The sequence below is a fragment of the Vidua macroura genome, chromosome 3 (genome assembly GCF_024509145.1).
Source record: "Vidua macroura isolate BioBank_ID:100142 chromosome 3, ASM2450914v1, whole genome shotgun sequence".
Taxonomy (NCBI): domain Eukaryota; kingdom Metazoa; phylum Chordata; class Aves; order Passeriformes; family Viduidae; genus Vidua; species Vidua macroura.
In genome coordinates this window covers 666,302-683,648 of record NC_071573.1, presented here as the reverse complement: position 1 = coordinate 683,648, position 17,347 = coordinate 666,302, and the positions used below count along the sequence as shown (strand labels likewise).

Sequence of the window (17,347 nt, the reverse complement as noted above, 5' to 3'; positions counted from 1 at the left end):
GTCCTCGAGGGGCTGCCGGAGAGCCCCAGCAGAAACGGGGAAGGTGTCCATAAGGACGAGGGAAAACCCCTCAGAATGAACATCAGTTGTGGCCGCAGAGCTGAGGGACCGTACCCTGCAAGGGGACACAGGATCAGGAAAACCCCTAAAGAGCCAGGAGCAGAACTTTAGTAATGATTTGTGGCTTACAGAAACATTTCCACACTCGCAACTCATCTCTCACGAGCTTTTATTTGAAGGACCATGAAGAACTCCGGTAACCAAAACACTGAGCCACACCCCTTCCCATTTACGCGTGGCTCCCCAAGTACCCGTTCCAGAGCTGCCGTGCCAGCAGTGCACGGGACACGCTTCCAGCAGCGGCACGGTGTTCTCAGAGCTCCAGCGCCACGTCCCGAGCTTCTGAGCAGCTCACTTTTCGGAAGGAGGGTCGTCGTTAGGAACAAAGAATGACACCACACGCCGGAACAGCCGAGTGAGAGGAGGCTGCACCTCCTTGTAGGTTATTTCTGTTGTCACTGTCAATCCAAAAGGATATTCCTTAGTGCGTACTTCCTTGCGGCCCCCTTGGTTTGCATCGGGATCGTTTTCATTCTCTAAGGAACAGAAAGGATAGTAAGGGGAGAGGGGGAGACAAAAAAGAGCACAGCAATAAAAATGTTTTATCCCTTTATCATGGCAGCCACATGGGCATTCAGTATTCTTTTTGCTTTTTCTTCCATTCTGAGGACCAGATAGCAAAGGTCTGTTAACTGAAGCCAGAAAAAGTGATTTACTAGGGTAGATCAGATACCTGCACTGGTACTGGAAACTTGTCAGTACTACAGTAGCAGTAACAACAGGTTTCCCAAGCTCTCCACATTAAAGCTACCCCAAGCAGCCCAGCGCAAACACGTATTAATTCCACTGTCTGACCACCCTCTCAGTAAAGAAATGCTTCCTAATGTCCAGCCTAAGCCTCTCGCAGCACAGCTTTGAGCCATTCCCACAGCGCAAATAAAAGCTACAGTTTGGGAAGAGCCTAGCGCCCGTTCCTGTGGCTTCAGACAAAGCACGAGTTTCTCCCATCAACGCGGGATTTATCTCCCTTCAGGACGGACTGCCGGGGCCGGGCCGGGCGGACACCCGGGTCGCTCCGCCGGCCCGAGCGGAGCCTGCGCTGCGGCAGCCGCACAGCCCCAAGTGCCCCAGGGGCGGGCGGGCAACACCCAGTGTTACGTTCCCCGGCCGGGAAGCGGTGGGAGCGGCACCGGGAGCGGGAGCGGGATTAGGATGGCAGCAGCCGCAGAGCGCAGGAGCCGCCCGCTGCCGCGCTCTCCCTCACGCAAGCCCCGCCCCCGGCAAGCCCCGCCCCGGGCACGGCGCGCGCCGACCGGGCTCTCCCTCAGCGAAACCTCCCCGGCCCCCGGCGCGGGCCGCAGGCCGCGCTGCCGGTACCGGTGCCGGTGCCGGCTTTCTCCAGGCGGCCGTAGTAGATGAGGCCGCCCAGCGTGGTCCAGGCGCCCAGCGAGTAGAGCAGCGCGGCCCGGGCGTTCCACACGGCGGCGCGCGCCGGCTTCATGGCCGCCCGCGCGGACGCGTGGGACGCCCCGCCCCCAACGGGGCACGCGCGGGGGGCGGGGCACTGGCGGGGGGCGGGGCACCGGCGGGGGGGCGGGGCAAGAGGAGCCAAGAGCCGCCCGCGGCGCCAGCCCCGGGACCCGGGGCCAAGGCCGAGGAGCAGCGCTCCTACCCGGCTTGCTTGTCATCAACACCGCCCCCGGCTCGCTGCGACACCTCTTAAGGGCATCAGAAGTCAGGCTAAGGGCTGTGAAAATCTCCGCTGGCTAAAACGCCTCCCAACTCTCACTGCGATGCGTGGAAAACGCAGGGCGGACAGAATATAGGCAAACAGCAATACAAATAAATTAGAAGGGAGAAGTAAAAAACTCTCCCTGAATGTTTATTTCGTGTAACAGTTAAAATCCCTAGTTTAAAAGAGAGAAAAGGAAATGTAAATCCACTGGTCCACAATCCCTGTAAATGGTCTGCTCCTGGTGCTCAGTCCGCTCAGTCACGATGCACTTGAAACTGCCAGCTTTTTAAGGTGGTCCATGAATACCTGGAGACTCACATCATCAGTCAGGATTGGAGCCCCAGATTCCTGCAGACAAAACAAAGAAATAACGAGCCTAAAATACTGTTGCTAACGCAGGGGACGAACTGAAGGCAAAGCAAATGTCAGCACTCTGAACTAATTGCCTGCTAAAATTTTGCTTTTTCTCCTGCAAAAGACAGATGCTACTCTTTGGCAACAACACTGACATTATCCTCTCCTACAATCTGAACTGCTGCAGGGAAGTTTCTTCCTAAAGCACTAGGAATTTTGCTGCCCAAAGGCAAGCAAAGAGGATACAGAAGCCTAGCGTTCTCAGCTAAATTAGATCTGTATGTATCCACATGCCAGTTGCTTTTTCCAGAATACTGAAAATGCAGGACACATCCAGCCTTGAAAACTCCACTCTGATCATCCAGTGCTGCCCATCTTATCAACAGCCACGGTAAGGAACCAAAGACAAATGTAATGCTGTTTGTGGCCACTTGGTGAGACAGGATGGCTACTGCCCACACAGACATGTCCACGTGTATTTTAGGGCACTCCCAAACGTGAGCAGCCCTTCCATTGCTTACCTGGCCCCAGGCATAGAGGTTATTGTGGGTCTGAGAAGGATTCACTTTAGACAGCAGGAACCGGGCCTATAAAGACAAAAGAGGAGGAGTTTGGTAAAATGAGAGACCTGTCTGCTCCATCTCACCTTGGATGCATGACCAGCGATGCTCCTCTGCTTTTGCAAGGTCCTAATTTAACTTAAGCAGGTCTCGAGTCCACAAATCCCTGCTCCGCAGACAGCTTGTCTGCCAGGGGCACTGAGTGCTCTGCTACAGGAATCCGTGGCACAGGAAACACCAGCACTGTTCTTCTCCCCATGCCACATCTGCTCTTCCAAAAAGGGCTCAGTGCAAGACCAGTGCAACAGGGTCACATCAAAAAAATCAACACCAGACCTTTGGTTTGGAGCTTCAGTTCCTGCCTCTTCGCTGCTACAAACAAGTACAGCACACTGCGCTTTGAGGAGTGAAAATAAGAACAATTTTACATCCTCATTCAGTGTTTGAGAATGGAGATACAGACGGTCAATCATTCAGCATTACTGTCCTAGCAAGCCAACTATAGACACACAGACAAATCATTTATTTCCCACCCTTTTACTGGGGAATAAAAAGATATTTAAGTTGGCTTTTCCATTTTTTTTCCACCCTCACATTTTATAAGCATATCCAGCAAGTGATCAGCTTATTAAAAGACAGAGTTGTAGTAAAAGCTGATATGAAAATATGCAAGCTCTGTACTTCGAAGAGCTAAACTGTGTTTGACTACCAGAACCATCCTCTCAGAAAAGCAGAATGAGCCATCTGCTCTAGGCAACAACAGGAAGAGTTCCTCCAGAAACTTCCTTACCTGACTGCCCCCGTGCTCAGTGTGGATGTAACGTGGCATTGGGAATCTGGTCTGCAGGATTTCCTGGGCATCGTCCAGTGGGGCTTGCAGGAGGTGCTTGAAGTTTTCATATTCTGGCATGTCTTGGTATCCAGCTTTCTGCCACTGTGCAATAGTCTATTGATGGGACAGGGAGGAAACAGACCTGAAGCAGAGATGGCTACAAGCCTCCCCTTTTTACCCTGCATGTCTTAAGGCAGCAGGATGCTACACGTGCTTCTGCTTAGGTGGCAAACACCTTCACTTCTCTGGCTACAACATTACTTCCTGTCCCTGAATTTAAGCACAGGCACCCAAAAGCTGCACAGCAATTTGTGCAGTGCCAGAGCAGTTTGTTGAAAATCTTCAATATGCTTCAGCCTGTGCCAACACAGCAATGAAGCATTTATAGATCACTGACTTTTTGAATCTGACTTGGCCTACAGTATTCTCAAGGCATCCACTGCATGTGCCATATGTCTGCAGCCATTCCTCTATACATACACAGGTCAGACACTCAGCTCTTCCCTTGTCTGAATTTTACCCAGTTGCTGAGTGTCTTGCTCTGCAACAGAAGACAGAAACTCCTTAAGGTAACTCCAGAAGATTTTTCGAAAGGGCCAGTATCTAAGCACTTCCCTCAGTCACGAGGGAAGGAATACAGCAGCAGCTTCCAAAACCATGCAGTATTTAAAAGCAAAAACTGGAAAACTACCTGATTTCTTGAAGAGCCTCAGTACTCAAGTGTGAAAACCCTGCAACCAAAAGTCTGCCACTTCTCTGAAAATACTTGCAACTCTGTTAAAATATGTATAATCTTGTAACTCTGCCCTGCTTCACTTCCAGTTTCTCTGGCCTTTTCCAGGCATAGTAAGGGACCACCTTCATGGCCAAGCTAACACAACAGCTGCTACTCGCTGCAGAACATACCCTTAGTGGTTCCAGTATTATTTTTACTCTGACAGTGGTGGGAATTGTATTCCAACAGGCAGCGTGTATATGACATGCTCATTGTGCTGTGTGGGCTTTGCAAGAAGTTAGCTTGTTAATATTTCATAGCAGCAGCAAAGCTGTCTGCACACATGGCAGGAGGGAAGGAGCACAAACAGAAAGAGAAGGTGTTTCACCATACCTCACCAAGGTAGATAACTATCTGGAAGAAAGTATCCATCAGTAGGATTCTGTCAGGAAGAATACTGCTGCTGTCCAAAAGCACTGGCTGGGGAAAATAAAGAACAAAGTTAGGCACCCCTAAAGCCCTCAGATCTCAGGATGCCACAGAGCAATTTCTAGGTCCATCCAAGTGTAATTTGATATGATCTCGAATAAAAGTATCCTGTCCTTTATTTTTTTACATCTAGAGGGGCCTTTTGGCTGAAATAGTGTTACTTCAACTGAATACTCATTATTTTGGGTTGACTGACCTCTTCCTGGAAAACACAGACTCACCTCAGGAGGCCCATGGAAAGAATAAGCATAAAGGATGGGCTGGATCATAATGAGGGACTGGGTCAGATCCTGCCTGGCAAAGTGGTGCCGGTAATAGGAGGATTCATCTGGACTGTTATTGAACACCTGCAGGAACGGGGAGCGTCGCAGGTGGAAGATGAACTGCACCAGAAAGAGGAGTGAGACAGGAAACGTCAGCTAAAGTTGCCAAAACATCTGGACCCAATTCCTGTATTTTTGAACAGCAAAAGCTTTGGGAAAAAGTCTGCGCCTTATTAGCTCCTCAGACTTCTTCCCTTATCAGTCTCTTGCAGTGCTGAACTACAGGACCAGTCCATTAAATTTAAAAAAGCACCTGTTCCTCCCCTCCTGAATCTGATAAATAGTGCAAGATGTTTTATCATCATTCCCACTCACCCCTGCACACTCTTCCCACGGCTGTGGGAAGTGACATTCTTACCTGAGGATACAAAGAAAATGATTCTGACAGCCTAAAGGAGTTGGGATCATCTTTGTTGTATTGTCCAAATTTCTGACACTGTTGGAAGCAAAATGGGTACTTTGGTTATCTCTCTCTTTTTTCTATTTTTTTTCTTTTTTTTTTTATAGAATTGACATCTCTTTTTCTACAGGGTGATCTTCTGCTAATTTTTAAACAATCAAGGCATGAACCTGACAAGAACAAGTACTACATTATTTACAGGCTATTTTTTCTTTAAGTCAGTGGTTTCTCTCTTACTGGAACGAGAATGAAGATTTAATCTATTTTGATATATATATTCATAAAGTCTAAATTTGAAATTATCCAAGAATGAAAGAAATGGTGCCTCTACAGCACTACCCTTTTTTTTTTTCCCATTAATTCAGGGCTAAACTAAACTGTTCTGTACACTATGGAACACTTCTTGCAGAACAGCAGATCAGTATTTCACCGTTTCACTGGAAATAAGTATCAGTGGTTTTAGAAATTAAACTCTAAATGATCCCACAGTCATCACAGCAAACAGTTTGCCCCTGTTTGTGCTCCAATCTCTATTTGACTGGTCCTGTTTCTTTAGGGAATCATGTGCCATATTGTGTTAGTACCAACCCCACATGGGTGTTTGGACAAGACCAGCACTGATTTAGAGAATTTGAGTTTGTGAAATTCAAAGCAAGAGACAGTAAGGGGTTGCAGAATTAATTCAGAGGACTGTCCTGAACTTGCCCACATCTGAATGCTGTGTGGAGCTTTGGGCTCTCCAGTGCAAGACAAACATGGATATATACTGGTCTAGCAGAGGCCACCAAGTTAGTCAGGGGCTGGAGCATCTTATGAAGAAAATGAAGCTGAAGAAACTGGGTTTGTTCACCTGGTGAAGAGTGAGATCAGGGAGTCAACTTGCTGTCTACCTGACTGGTAACTGGAGAAATGGAAATTCTGACTGAGATAGAGGCAGGGAAGAGAAAAAAAAAAACACAACAGTGACTGTGACCAGACATTGGAACAGGCTGTCAAGAGAAGCGTTAAGAAACCCCACCTTTGGAGATCTTCAAAACACAACTGAACAAAACTTGGAGCAAGCTGCTCTAACTTCAGAGCTGGTCCTACTTTTAAGCAGGAGGGTTGAATCAGCAACCATCCCACTTGCATTATCCTGTGTTTCACTACCCTTCTTCAATCCCTTTCAGCATGATGGGATGTTCACCTATCCCATCCTGAATTTGCTGGGAGCACTGGGTTGGTTCTGAGTTATCCCGCGCTACAGCTGCGTGACCATGATCCGAGCACAAGCAAAGCAAGGCAATCTGTTGTCTCTTCCATTTTCACTGAACTCAAGAATGGCCCCAAGCTCAGTGTGTTGTTCTTACCAGCCTGATGAGCTGCCTGTCCAGCCAACGCAGAACATCAGGTCCCTCCTCAGACTCAGCCCTGTACACTCCCAGCCGCGCCATCAGCACGGCAGCTGCCTCCTGGTCAAAGGCGGCCTCGATGTGCTGCAGCTGAGTCTGCGCATCCGCCCAGCTGCAGGGAGAGCACAGGGTCAGGGCCACGTGCACCCACGTGTGCCCGTGCAGGCAGCAGACAGCCAGGAATCCCTGCACAGCCTGCAGCTGAAGTTGCTGCCGCCCTGCCAGAGCGCTGGCACAGGGTACTCACTTTCTGGCTATGGTGGTGACACGAATGCGCTTCTGCGTGCTGGAGTGCTGATACTGGGTGACAAACTGCACTGCCCCTCTGCCTCCCTGAGGGATGGGTGCATTGTGCTGCAAATGAAACGAGGCCAGCCTTCAAAACGTGCTGCCTTTTCCGTAACTCTGCCCAGAACTGTAACAAGCCCCCACAGCACATAAAAGAAAGAGACACGTGCAAAAAAACTTCTGAAATTATTTCCTCATCACAGAACACTTGGCTGCTTTGCAACCATCCACCTGCAACACAAGGGGTGCCATGGCATTTTCTAGACCTGTAACAAGCAGTTTGATGAGTAAAAAAGATGACTTAAAAAAAAAAAGAAAGAGAAGCCAGGACTGACCTGATTTACCACTTCAAAGTAAATGGCCAGAGTTGTACTGGGATCTAGACTACAGATTTTCCATTGAGATGTCCCTCCAATTCCAAGCTCCTGCACAGAATCAAAAAGAAAGCAGCAGTTTTCCTCTAGCAGCAGGAAAGGCAAGCTTATGTTAAATTTTGATCAGAGGTACAAGTAATAGCAGACCTTCTAGACTCCTTATCTTTTGGGTGTGAATGAAGCTACTGAAGGCCATACAGTTAAAAGAAAGCCTTAGGAAGCAAGAACTTAGTCTAAGAAAGGCTATAATTTCCTAGGGATGCTCCCTGGAAAACTCTGACATTCTGGTTCAACTGTAGGTTTACACAGAAACTTTGCATTGTATATTTACTTCTTTATTAAAGATTTTTCCATGTCAGAAACTTACATTTTCAGAGACACATGGTCCTTTAGCATTCAGGGATATACATGGTCCAATGGCTCCTGCAATTTTCAGCTCCCTGGAGGTCTTGAACAAGGTAAAAAAAAAAAAGTTTGTTTTTTTTTTTTTCATTAAGTAAGTCAAATAGAATACACACAGTCTAAATTAGTTGCTCAGCTTTAATGAGATTGTATTTTCCCAGACCATGCACTGTGACAATTAGTGAAGGTAAGAGAATCTACAGAGCTACATTTAAATAATGAAGGCATGTTTATAGGGATGAAACAGTATGAAATGTTCCTTGTTGAGTGAGGAAAGATTGCTTTAAAATAAAACAGAAACAAACCAACCAAGCAAAACAAAAACCCCAAACAACAACAACAAAATTACTAAGCTTCCAAATAAGAATCCCTCCAGTTCAGTGGAGTTCAGCTCAGCTTCTCCCAAAGAAGCACTACCTCTGGCTCAAACATGTAGACTTTCCTACACCCTAAACATCCCAGAAACTTAAACCGACTTTTTAATCAACAGCACTTGTATTTCCCCATTACTGCAATCAAACTCATCTCTCACCTTCACGTCCAGATTTGCACCAAAAGCCATCCGAAATTCCCCATTGTAGCCTTTGCTAAATACCCTCTGGAAGGTCTGTTTGAAGAGAGAAGTGTTGAAGGAGTCTCCCATCACCATGTGTCCTCTGGGAAAGAAAAAAACAAGGGAACTGAAGCAATTGGGAACTAGAAGTACAAAGGACACATCCCTGAACCTCTGACACGTGCAAACACATGCAGTTACTGCTCCAGAGCATGCCTTTGCATAGGCAGGGTTCACACCAGGGAGCGCAGATTCATGGGTGCCTCCTACAAAGCCACACGGGTTAGTGCTCCACCTTCGTCAGTTTCCTTTCTCAACTCTGTCTCTTGCTCCTGCTTCAGCTGCCTTCAAAATGTTTGTATTCCAAGCCTGGAAAGCTCTTTGCTCAGCCGGCTTCCCCTGAGCAAGGCTGGAACCACCCACACTACACCAGGGGTGGCTGCACCGCTGCAGAGAAGGTGCTGCGCCTCCTGAGTGCCCTGGCAAACCAAGCCTGACCAGATGCAGCTCAGTAACACATCCACAGGGTCAAACAGTCTCTCTTCTCCCTGCTGAGCACTGAGGGGTTATTTACAAACCCTTGCACTAAGACATGCCAAGTCCCCAAAAGGCCTGGGTTAGCACACAGCCTTCCTCACAGAGACCATTTCCAGGAGTATGGAACACAGACATTCACCCCTTAAGACATGTCACTTAAAACTGGGCCCAGGGAGGTCAAGAATCCCTGGAGAAAGCATAAGCGAGCTGTTAAGCAGAGAAAATCTGGCCCACACAAGGAAAGCTTCTACCCACCATTGAGTTTTCTAACAGCAGTGCTAATTCACATGCTGCTTTGAGACTCCAGAAATGTGGACTGGCATCAGGTGAGGCTTGCCATGTAATTCCTGGCAAATTCAAACCACAGTTTAGAACAGAACGATAAAAACCCTTCTGCCCTGACAGCACATCCAATTGCTTCCTGAACTATTCTCCCTCTCCAAAAAAAAACCCAAAAAGCAGGTGCCAGCTGTGTGCTGCCCCGCTGTGAACATACCCAGTGAGGTTTGCACAGCACTTCATCTCCAGCAGCCCTGTCTGGTCCAGGGCACAGGCGTAGACGTCGATGCAGTGCCCGTTGGCCGCGGAGCGGTTGGCCAGAGTCTCGTAGTGCTGGGAACACACACCCGAGGGTTAGGAGGCTGCAGTGTGCCATTTCTGCTGCTCCCCACCTCAACACAAGGTACAGATGGGGCAACCACCAGTGCTGTGGTAACTAGAGAGATGTTGGCTGCAGCACACTGCTCCCTTCTAGGAGGAGGGATGCATTCGGATGAGCCTGAGTTTATTGTCTCAAATACAAACAGTGCATAAATGACAAGGCATCATCTAGTCTCTGAGGACTTGGTGGGAACCCAGAGATATACAGGTGATAGTTAAAAGAGCAGGTGTCATCCTGCTTTCTCTACGCTGACAGGCACATTTCATATCTGACATTTTTACTGTTTTAATGGTTGTTTTGTATGTCAAGAAGATAAAAGAGGCTTTCTGGAAATAACCAGTTCTTAGGAGATTTCTTCCTCTCCAGAAGGAGATACAACGATGTGGATGAACAAACTCTCCACCCACCATCAGCTAAGAAACAACACTGAAATGCTTTCTTCCCTGAGAAGGCACAAGACTGTGATGGAGAACTAACTAGGAGGAAGCTTTTTTTACCCTTCCCTTAACCATCCTCATAATTTAGCGTACACAAAGACTCAGATTATTTCAAGGACAACCATGGAGCCCACGTAGTGCTCTGACACAACATTCAGTTTCAGCTTTTAAACACACCCATCAAGCCCTAGTACCTACTTTGGTGGCCTTCTTCATGAACCTTGCATTGTCCTTCTCTATGTCATGCCAGGAACGGATGGGTGTTTTCAGTTCATCTCCCACCACCATGCCTGGCCCTTGTGTTGGTGGCCCGCCTGTGAACAGCATTATTCTGGCCCCTGTGTTTGGAAACGTGCCCTAAAATAGAAACAAAGACTTATATCAGAGAGGGGGAGGAGGGGGGAAAAAAAGGGAAACTGATTAAGTAGCAACAATGCTTTCTTTAGAGAAGGGTCTGCACGTGCTTCTGCAATGGCAGTGGGGACCTGTCCCTGCCAGAGGCCACCTCGATAAATCGTGATGCATTTCCTGACAGCCACAGCACTCAGATAAAGTTTAAACTCAACCATGTCAAGCTTCATGTCTTCAAAACAGGAAGCAGGCAGTTTCTGTTCTCTTTACTTATATCTTAGATGATACTTAGATAAATCCAGCGCAGAATATCACCTCTTGTGTGGCAACATACGGAAGAATCAGAGATTTTAAACACCTGCAAATGTTACCATTTAGATGGAACCTTCCAGCCCACTCTACAGCAGCTGGTGCTAGCACAGCTCAGATGCCAGTACAGACAAATTGCACCTCTGCACCCCACTGCAACCCAGGGGCACTGACACCTGCACCCATCTCAGGGAGCACGGCCATGTGCTTACTTTGGCCTGCTCGTCTCAAACAACAGCATTAGAAGTACCTCCAATAAGCCAACTGCAATGGAAAGAGCCACTCCAGTAGAACGCAAGGGTCTCTTTCCCTGGGGCACTGGCCATGGGTCCCTCTGCAGCTCTCCAAGCAGATCTGTTAAATTCATGTCAATCTTATGCACGGGCTGTAGGAACCTGCGAAAATTCAAATACTGTGTTTTCCTGCTTCTAAGTTTGGAGAAGAAAAAAACTGCCTCTTTGTTCCTGGCACACATAAATTGCACTGAGGCAGCAATCAGAAGTAAAGAGACATGCAGCAGGTTGTCTTCTTACATGCAAACTTTCCAAGATAACAAGCCTGTGCAAAATAAAAAATTTCACCAAAGGAAGACATCAGGAACTGACAAGAAGGCAAAGTCACATAAAGAACAAGAAAGAAGTTCAAAGGTGAGTTTGTGAAAGGCATGAGAGCTACCACTGAAAAAGAGAAGCTGAGAAAGAGAAAACTGTTTTCAATGGAGGTAAGTAATTGTGACAAGACAATACCATTAAATCTTCATGCTTTTCTTAGAAGCATGACCTACAGATATCAAGGGGCATAAAACACGTGCCCTGCTGTGTCCTGTGCTGGTAAAGCTTACCTGCTGGAAATAACAGGCTGCTCTGGAGTTTGAAGAGGTCTTCCCTGTTGCATGGGGACAGCTGGCCTCGAAAGCCCAAGCATATCCTAAGAACAGTAAAGAGGAGGCAGAGATGTACTGTTCAAACACTAAACATATTACTTATATTATTATTTAATATACCCCAAAGCCTGCAATACTGCAGCATTAAATACACTTAAATCTGTAAAATTATTCATCTTTGCACTGCCATCAGGAATGGATCACGGGTCCGTTACGTGAGATACACAAACTCAACCCTGAACAAGCTTCCAAGACATTTACAAAGGCAAAAAGACAGGACAGACAGCGGGAGGGCAAAAGGCTCCCAGCTGAGGGCACGAAGCCCTTCTTTCTCCCAGAGAGCCCAAGAGAGCTGCGAGGTACAAGCCCCTGGCCCGAGGGATGGCAGGGCAGCCAGGGCAGCAGAGCACACCTGTATCTGCTTGGCCGACAGGTCCTTGGTGCCCCGGAACACGTAGCTCTTGGAAATCCCTTCACAGCTCAGCTCGTGAACCTGGACCATCCGGCCAAAAGTGATGAGCCCCACCAGGGCGTCGGGAGGCAGCAGGCTCAGGGACATCTGCAGGGACTCCTTCAGGGCCTGCAAATCCTCCTCTTCCAAGCATGTGTCCACAACATACAGGAAGATCAACGGCGTCTGCGGACCTCGCTGATGTGGGAAGAAATGACATTTTATAAAGCCTCCAGCCAAGGGATAAAATGAGCCCCTTCTTAAGCACCTTGCAGACATGGAATTTATTTGCATTATCCTAAGAAAAATTTTACACATATATCATTTGTCACAAACAAGACAATTCTGGGAGCTTCAAACTCGTCTGTGGTTCATTTACCTGCACTATGTATTCAATTGTTGAAAACTGAGGCATAAGCTCTGCTGGCTGATTGACTTCAGAAATGCCAGCATATGCTGGGGGAAACTGAAAAAGAGAACAAAAAATTAGGACAAGGAAGTTGCAGGACAAAAATGTAGGGCTCTCTAATGCAGCACAGAGCCTGCTCTGCTGATGATGTGGTTATTCAGCTTTTTATTTACTGACACTGCACCAACCTGATGAATTCATTACAAGAAACCCACAGTGCTTTTCCTAAGAACAGACAGCAAGTGGCCAGCAGGATGGACAGCTGCTCAATCCAGTGTAAATGAAAAGTGAGGCTACAGCAGCAACAATGTAGTAGTTGAAATTCTTTTAGCCATAGTTTCTGATGGCAAAAGTCTACTCAAACCTAATGAATTCCATATTCTGCAGGAATAGTAAATATCAGATGCAAAAAACACACTGGACACATGGAACAAAATTGCATTTTTATCTCCTTACTATGCCCTGCATGCCAGTAAAATCACTGACAAGATGTCAGATAAACCAGACTGTACTCTGGCCTGGATTCAACAAGAGAAGAAGGCCAAGGGAAGGGATCTAGAGAAGCAGAAATTATTGATGGCCAGGGAAGGCCATCAATAAAGTGTTCACTGAAAAGGTCAAAGTGCTTTTTCCAACTTACCTGGTTTCTCTGGAAACAGAAGTTACAAGCCCAAAGCTTGGCCCGATAGTCAACTTGGCTGCAAGTGAAAGATGAGGCATTGGTGTGACTTCAGGAACAATTTTATAGGAAAGCTTCACAATTAGTTCATTAATCCATGCTGGTTCACAGCACTGAGGAAGAAACAGACACTGCAGCTTGAACAGCAAGTGTTTTAGGGACTCAGACTCTGGTTCTGTTACCAGGAAGTTCATTAGCTAATCCAGCCCTGCCATTTCCAGGCCTGTCAGCATGAGGGACCACTGACAGCTCTCTGAAGTCCAGCCCTCGGCAGACACAGACTTGGGTCTAATAATTCTTTCACTACACTTAGGCTCATCTCATTGTCTTATTGTTTGTGCAGCTGTAGCACACAAGCGCTCCAGTCTCAGAGCAGCAGGAGCCACCACCCAGATCTTGTGCAAACACAGAACAAACAGGCTGCTCCCTGTCCCACAGTTTACTCTCCTCAGCCCAGTACAACATCCTGCTAGTGCAGGATGCCTGGCCACGTTCTCATTCCATGGCTTTGATCTCATTTCTGTTCCTCTTACTGGCATTGCCTGCCTTTTCTCAGCCCAACACCATGCTCCCAGTACGCACGATCATCACATGATTTTGGGACCGAGATATTCCTCTAAAATTATTTCATTATGCTCATTATAATTATTTCATTCCTCTCATTATTTCATTATGGAACTGACCTACAAACAACAGGGTGTGTAGGAAGAAGGAAAACAAGTGAACTTCAGGGTCCAGAGCCCAATATCAGTATAATGGGCATCTTTGTCTATTATGAGTTTCCTCATTCACCATTAATTATCTGGGATGCTGAGAGGACTCTCAGCCTTAACAGCCTCCCCAAAGATCCCCCTGTGTCCTCTGCTCTTGCCAGCTCTAGTAACAGGCCTGTTGATGTATGGATTTTAACAAGCCCACCACATCTAAATGAAAGAGGCTGCCAGGCATTGGGCAGAGAAAAAGGGGAATAAGGAAGTAGTGAAGCTCAGATGAAAATTAGGCACTGTGCAGCCCCTTCCAACATCCCCAGCCGAGCGATTCCTACCAGAGTGGGTTGAGCACAGCTTTGCAGGTCGGCCTGCTGCAAAGCACTGGTTCGTACTGCACGGGGGGCAGGTCCAGACGCTCCTTCAGCGGGGTCAGGAGGCAGGCCAGGGGCACAACCATCCTTGTGGCCTCCAGCCTGCTGGAGGGCCACACGTTCCAGCTGAAGCGCACGCCGTCACGCTCCTCGTTCTGCTGGATGAACTCCAGGTACGTCGCCATGGCCCCGCAGAAGCTCCTGAAGGACACAAGAAGGCACAGAAGGTTGGGGCAGCAGCCACTTGTGTGGACAACAGGCCCGCAAAGGAGCTCAGCAGATCAGCTACAGGTGGGGGCACAAGACACTGCAGGACAAAGCCAGCACAGTACAATGAATTAATCCCATTATCAAGTAAACCACGTGACTCCATTAATCTCTTCTGTCCAGTGCTCTCATCAACATTACAGCCAACTGAAACACCACCAAATCCAACAAAGAAACAACAAAGAAAGCTGACTCTCAAAGTCAGAATGTAAGAGTTGGGTTTTTTCTTACGATACACATTTAACACCTCAAAACCCAATCAGCCTCAAGCTGGCCTCAAGGCAATGCTGCCTGACTGGGTCAGTAAGGGAAAACAGGCCAGATTTGGAACACATCCTGGAGCCTCCAGCTGAAACACTACAGGGAGAAAGGAAAAGGAGGCCAAGTCTGAGACCAGAACAATCACAAATGTCACCATGCTGCCAGCCTGACCTGCTTACAAAGGGAAGGGAGTACATAACAAAATACCAAAAAAGGTCTTCTGGACACCCACTCTGCATAGCATCATTGTTCCACTGCCAGTAAGGAAGGAGCTGAGTCCAGAAGACTTCAGAAAACATCAAGGAGGAATATTCCCAACACAACAGAGGAGTCATTCTCTGTGTTGTCTCACTAAACTCTTCAAAATAAGACACAAACAAGAGCTTCCAGGCCATCACTGCTTTTGATTTCTCTGAGAAAGGCAAGGACAAGCTTACCAAAAAACTTACTTGTCAAATCCAGACCACAAACACCACACAGAACTAGCAGCAACTCACAGAGCCGAAAGCAGCAGCTGCACAACCTGCTTCAGACAAGGAAACTCGGAGGTTCAGCTACAGCTGCAAATGCTCCAGGATTACCTTGCTCCTGGTCCTCACTGCAGGTGGGATATTCAGGAGGGCCACTCACATGAGAAATCAGAAGCAACACCTCCCCTCAAAGGAGGGGAAGTTTTGGTGTAACATTTTCCTACAGAACTCCAAACTCACTGACGTTTTCCTCTTCCTTGCTATTAAGGATGTAAATTAAGCTTAGGGAGAATTGCCCCATGTTTCCACCCCCCTCGCTGGATGGACAAACAGAAGGGTGCACAACACATCCCCACCACAAACAGGTCTGTCAAGGTGAAAGTCAGAGCTGAGTCTGCCTGTGAAAGACCCCGCACATCAGAACAGCAGTAGAAGCATTTGACATCTCAGGCGTGCAGCACGGCCACGGGGCAAATTTATTCCCTGTTTCCCCAGCTGTAGCCCAGCATCGCCTCCGCGCCCCGATGGCCGTGCTGGGTCTGCCACGGGTTGCGGCCCTACTTTGGGGTCAGGACAGCGAGAGGACAGGTGTAATCGCTCAGCACGGCTGTAGCGGACACCACAGGTCCGCCGTGCAGCCCCGGCGCCACCTCCGCCCCTCAGAGCACCGACCCCCGGCACGGCCGGAGGGCAAAGCACCGCTGGCCCTCCACAGGGGACACGCCTGCCGCCAGCGCAGCCCTGGGGGACACTGCGGGTCCCCAGCCCGGCCAAAGCCAACACCGCCGAGCCCGTGCTGCTCCGCGGGACCCCGCTGACCCCCGTGAAAGCACCGCGCCGGGGGACACCGCTGGCCGTGCCCAGCTCCCCTTCAGGGGACACCGCTGAGCGCCCCCTCCCGCAGGGGACGCCCCCTTCCCCGTGACAGGGGCCGCCGCCGACCGCCTGCCCTCAGGGCACACAGACGCTCCCATTCCCGTCCCCGCTCCCATTCCCGTTCCCATTCCCGTCCCCGTTCCCGTCCCCGTTCCCGTCCCCGTTCCCCCGGCCCCGCCGCTCCCACCTGCCCGCGCCGCCGGCGCCGCTCCCTCCCGGCACGCCCCGCAAGGCCAGCTCAGCGCGCGCTGCCCGCAGCCAAGATGGCGGCGGCAGGGCCGCCCCGCCCGCCGAGGCGCGGCCGCCACCTTGGCTGAGGGCAGGCCGCGGCGCCCTCAGAAGCAGGAGAGGCGGCCCTGGCGGGCGCGGACGGGCTCGGCTCGGCTCAAGGCGGCACGTCCCGCCTTGCAACGGCGGCGGACGGGCCGTCCCTGCTAAACGCGGGCTGCGCTGGCGCCGTCCTACGGCGGCGCGGCGTGAGGGAAGCAGCTGCGCCCTCAGGGGGCTCGGCTGCCTGGGACAGCGCTGCCGCGTTCGGCAGGGAGCGTAGAACTTCATGGTGTGAAAAACGCCGACCGCTTGGTTTTTTAAATTTTAGAAGTTTAATAATAATAAAATGGTTATAAAAATAGTAATACAATTAGAGTAATAAAAAATAGAGTTAGGACGATTACAAGGCAATAAAAAGCAAAGAATTACGGACGTTCGGATGCTCTCGGGCACTTAAGCCACGACAAGCGTGTTTTGTGAACAAAGGAATAACCCTTAAAAACCATACACTGTTGCATATTCATACGTACTTCATGGTTATGCATACATTCTATTTAAAACAAGACACTCTCTCTGGAGTATGTCAGCTCCTTCTTTTAATCGCCACGGCGTCTTGGAGTCTGAGCAAGGCTCAGAAGAAATTAGCTTCTTCTGATAAGAGAACCATAAATTCCTCTTCTCTGGAAGATTTAGGTGTCCTGTGATTGTTCTCTCGAAGCGAGCATCTCATCCTTATAAAAACCCCCACATACATAGTTTCTATTTTAACTACAAAACTACATTTCCCATACTATTAAAATGTTAATACAGCGCTTCTAATCAATATGACATAATACATGCAGTATTCAATTTAATATTTGCGAAAAGCCAATGATAAAGTAGCCCTCCAGGGGCTGTGCTGCTGGGGAGCGCGCTGTCGCGTTCAGCAG

At 48.7% G+C, this 17,347-nt stretch overlaps 2 protein-coding genes across 2 annotated transcripts; both read right to left on the bottom strand.

The window, feature by feature from the left end:
* Nucleotides 1-212: 212 nt before the first annotated feature.
* On the bottom strand, nucleotides 213-1,608 carry SMIM26 (small integral membrane protein 26). Its single transcript, XM_053974266.1, has 2 exons — nucleotides 1,438-1,608; nucleotides 213-596 (listed from the first exon to the last, which is right to left on the bottom strand). Exons 1-2 carry the CDS (start codon nucleotides 1,559-1,561, stop codon nucleotides 412-414), a joined length of 309 nt encoding a protein of 102 aa, XP_053830241.1. The 5' UTR covers nucleotides 1,562-1,608; the 3' UTR covers nucleotides 213-411.
* Nucleotides 1,609-1,903: 295 nt separating this feature from the next.
* SEC23B (SEC23 homolog B, COPII coat complex component) lies at nucleotides 1,904-16,589 on the bottom strand. Its single transcript, XM_053973493.1, has 20 exons — nucleotides 16,336-16,589; nucleotides 14,239-14,475; nucleotides 13,155-13,212; nucleotides 12,485-12,571; nucleotides 12,067-12,303; nucleotides 11,613-11,698; nucleotides 11,022-11,166; nucleotides 10,310-10,468; nucleotides 9,510-9,625; nucleotides 8,456-8,579; nucleotides 7,889-7,969; nucleotides 7,483-7,572; nucleotides 7,107-7,213; nucleotides 6,818-6,971; nucleotides 5,427-5,504; nucleotides 4,967-5,128; nucleotides 4,650-4,736; nucleotides 3,500-3,655; nucleotides 2,671-2,736; nucleotides 1,904-2,143 (listed from the first exon to the last, which is right to left on the bottom strand). Exons 2-20 carry the CDS (start codon nucleotides 14,457-14,459, stop codon nucleotides 2,054-2,056), a joined length of 2,304 nt encoding a protein of 767 aa, XP_053829468.1. The 5' UTR covers nucleotides 14,460-14,475; nucleotides 16,336-16,589; the 3' UTR covers nucleotides 1,904-2,053.
* Between the last annotated feature and the right edge of the window lie 758 nt (nucleotides 16,590-17,347).

Coding starts and splice junctions, on each gene's coding strand:
- SEC23B (XM_053973493.1), bottom strand. CDS start 14,459: ATGGCGACGTACCTGGAGTTCATCCAGCAGAACGAGGAGCGTGACGGC. Junction 13,213..14,238: donor GCTGTGCTCAACCCACTCTG/GTAGGAATCGCT, acceptor TTTCACTTGCAG/CCAAGTTGACTATCGGGCCA. Junction 7,970..8,455: donor GTGCAAATCTGGACGTGAAG/GTGAGAGATGAG, acceptor ACCTTGTTCAAG/ACCTCCAGGGAGCTGAAAAT.
- SMIM26 (XM_053974266.1), bottom strand. CDS start 1,561: ATGAAGCCGGCGCGCGCCGCCGTGTGGAACGCCCGGGCCGCGCTGCTC. Junction 597..1,437: donor GAAAGCCGGCACCGGCACCG/GTACCGGCAGCG, acceptor TCTGTTCCTTAG/AGAATGAAAACGATCCCGAT.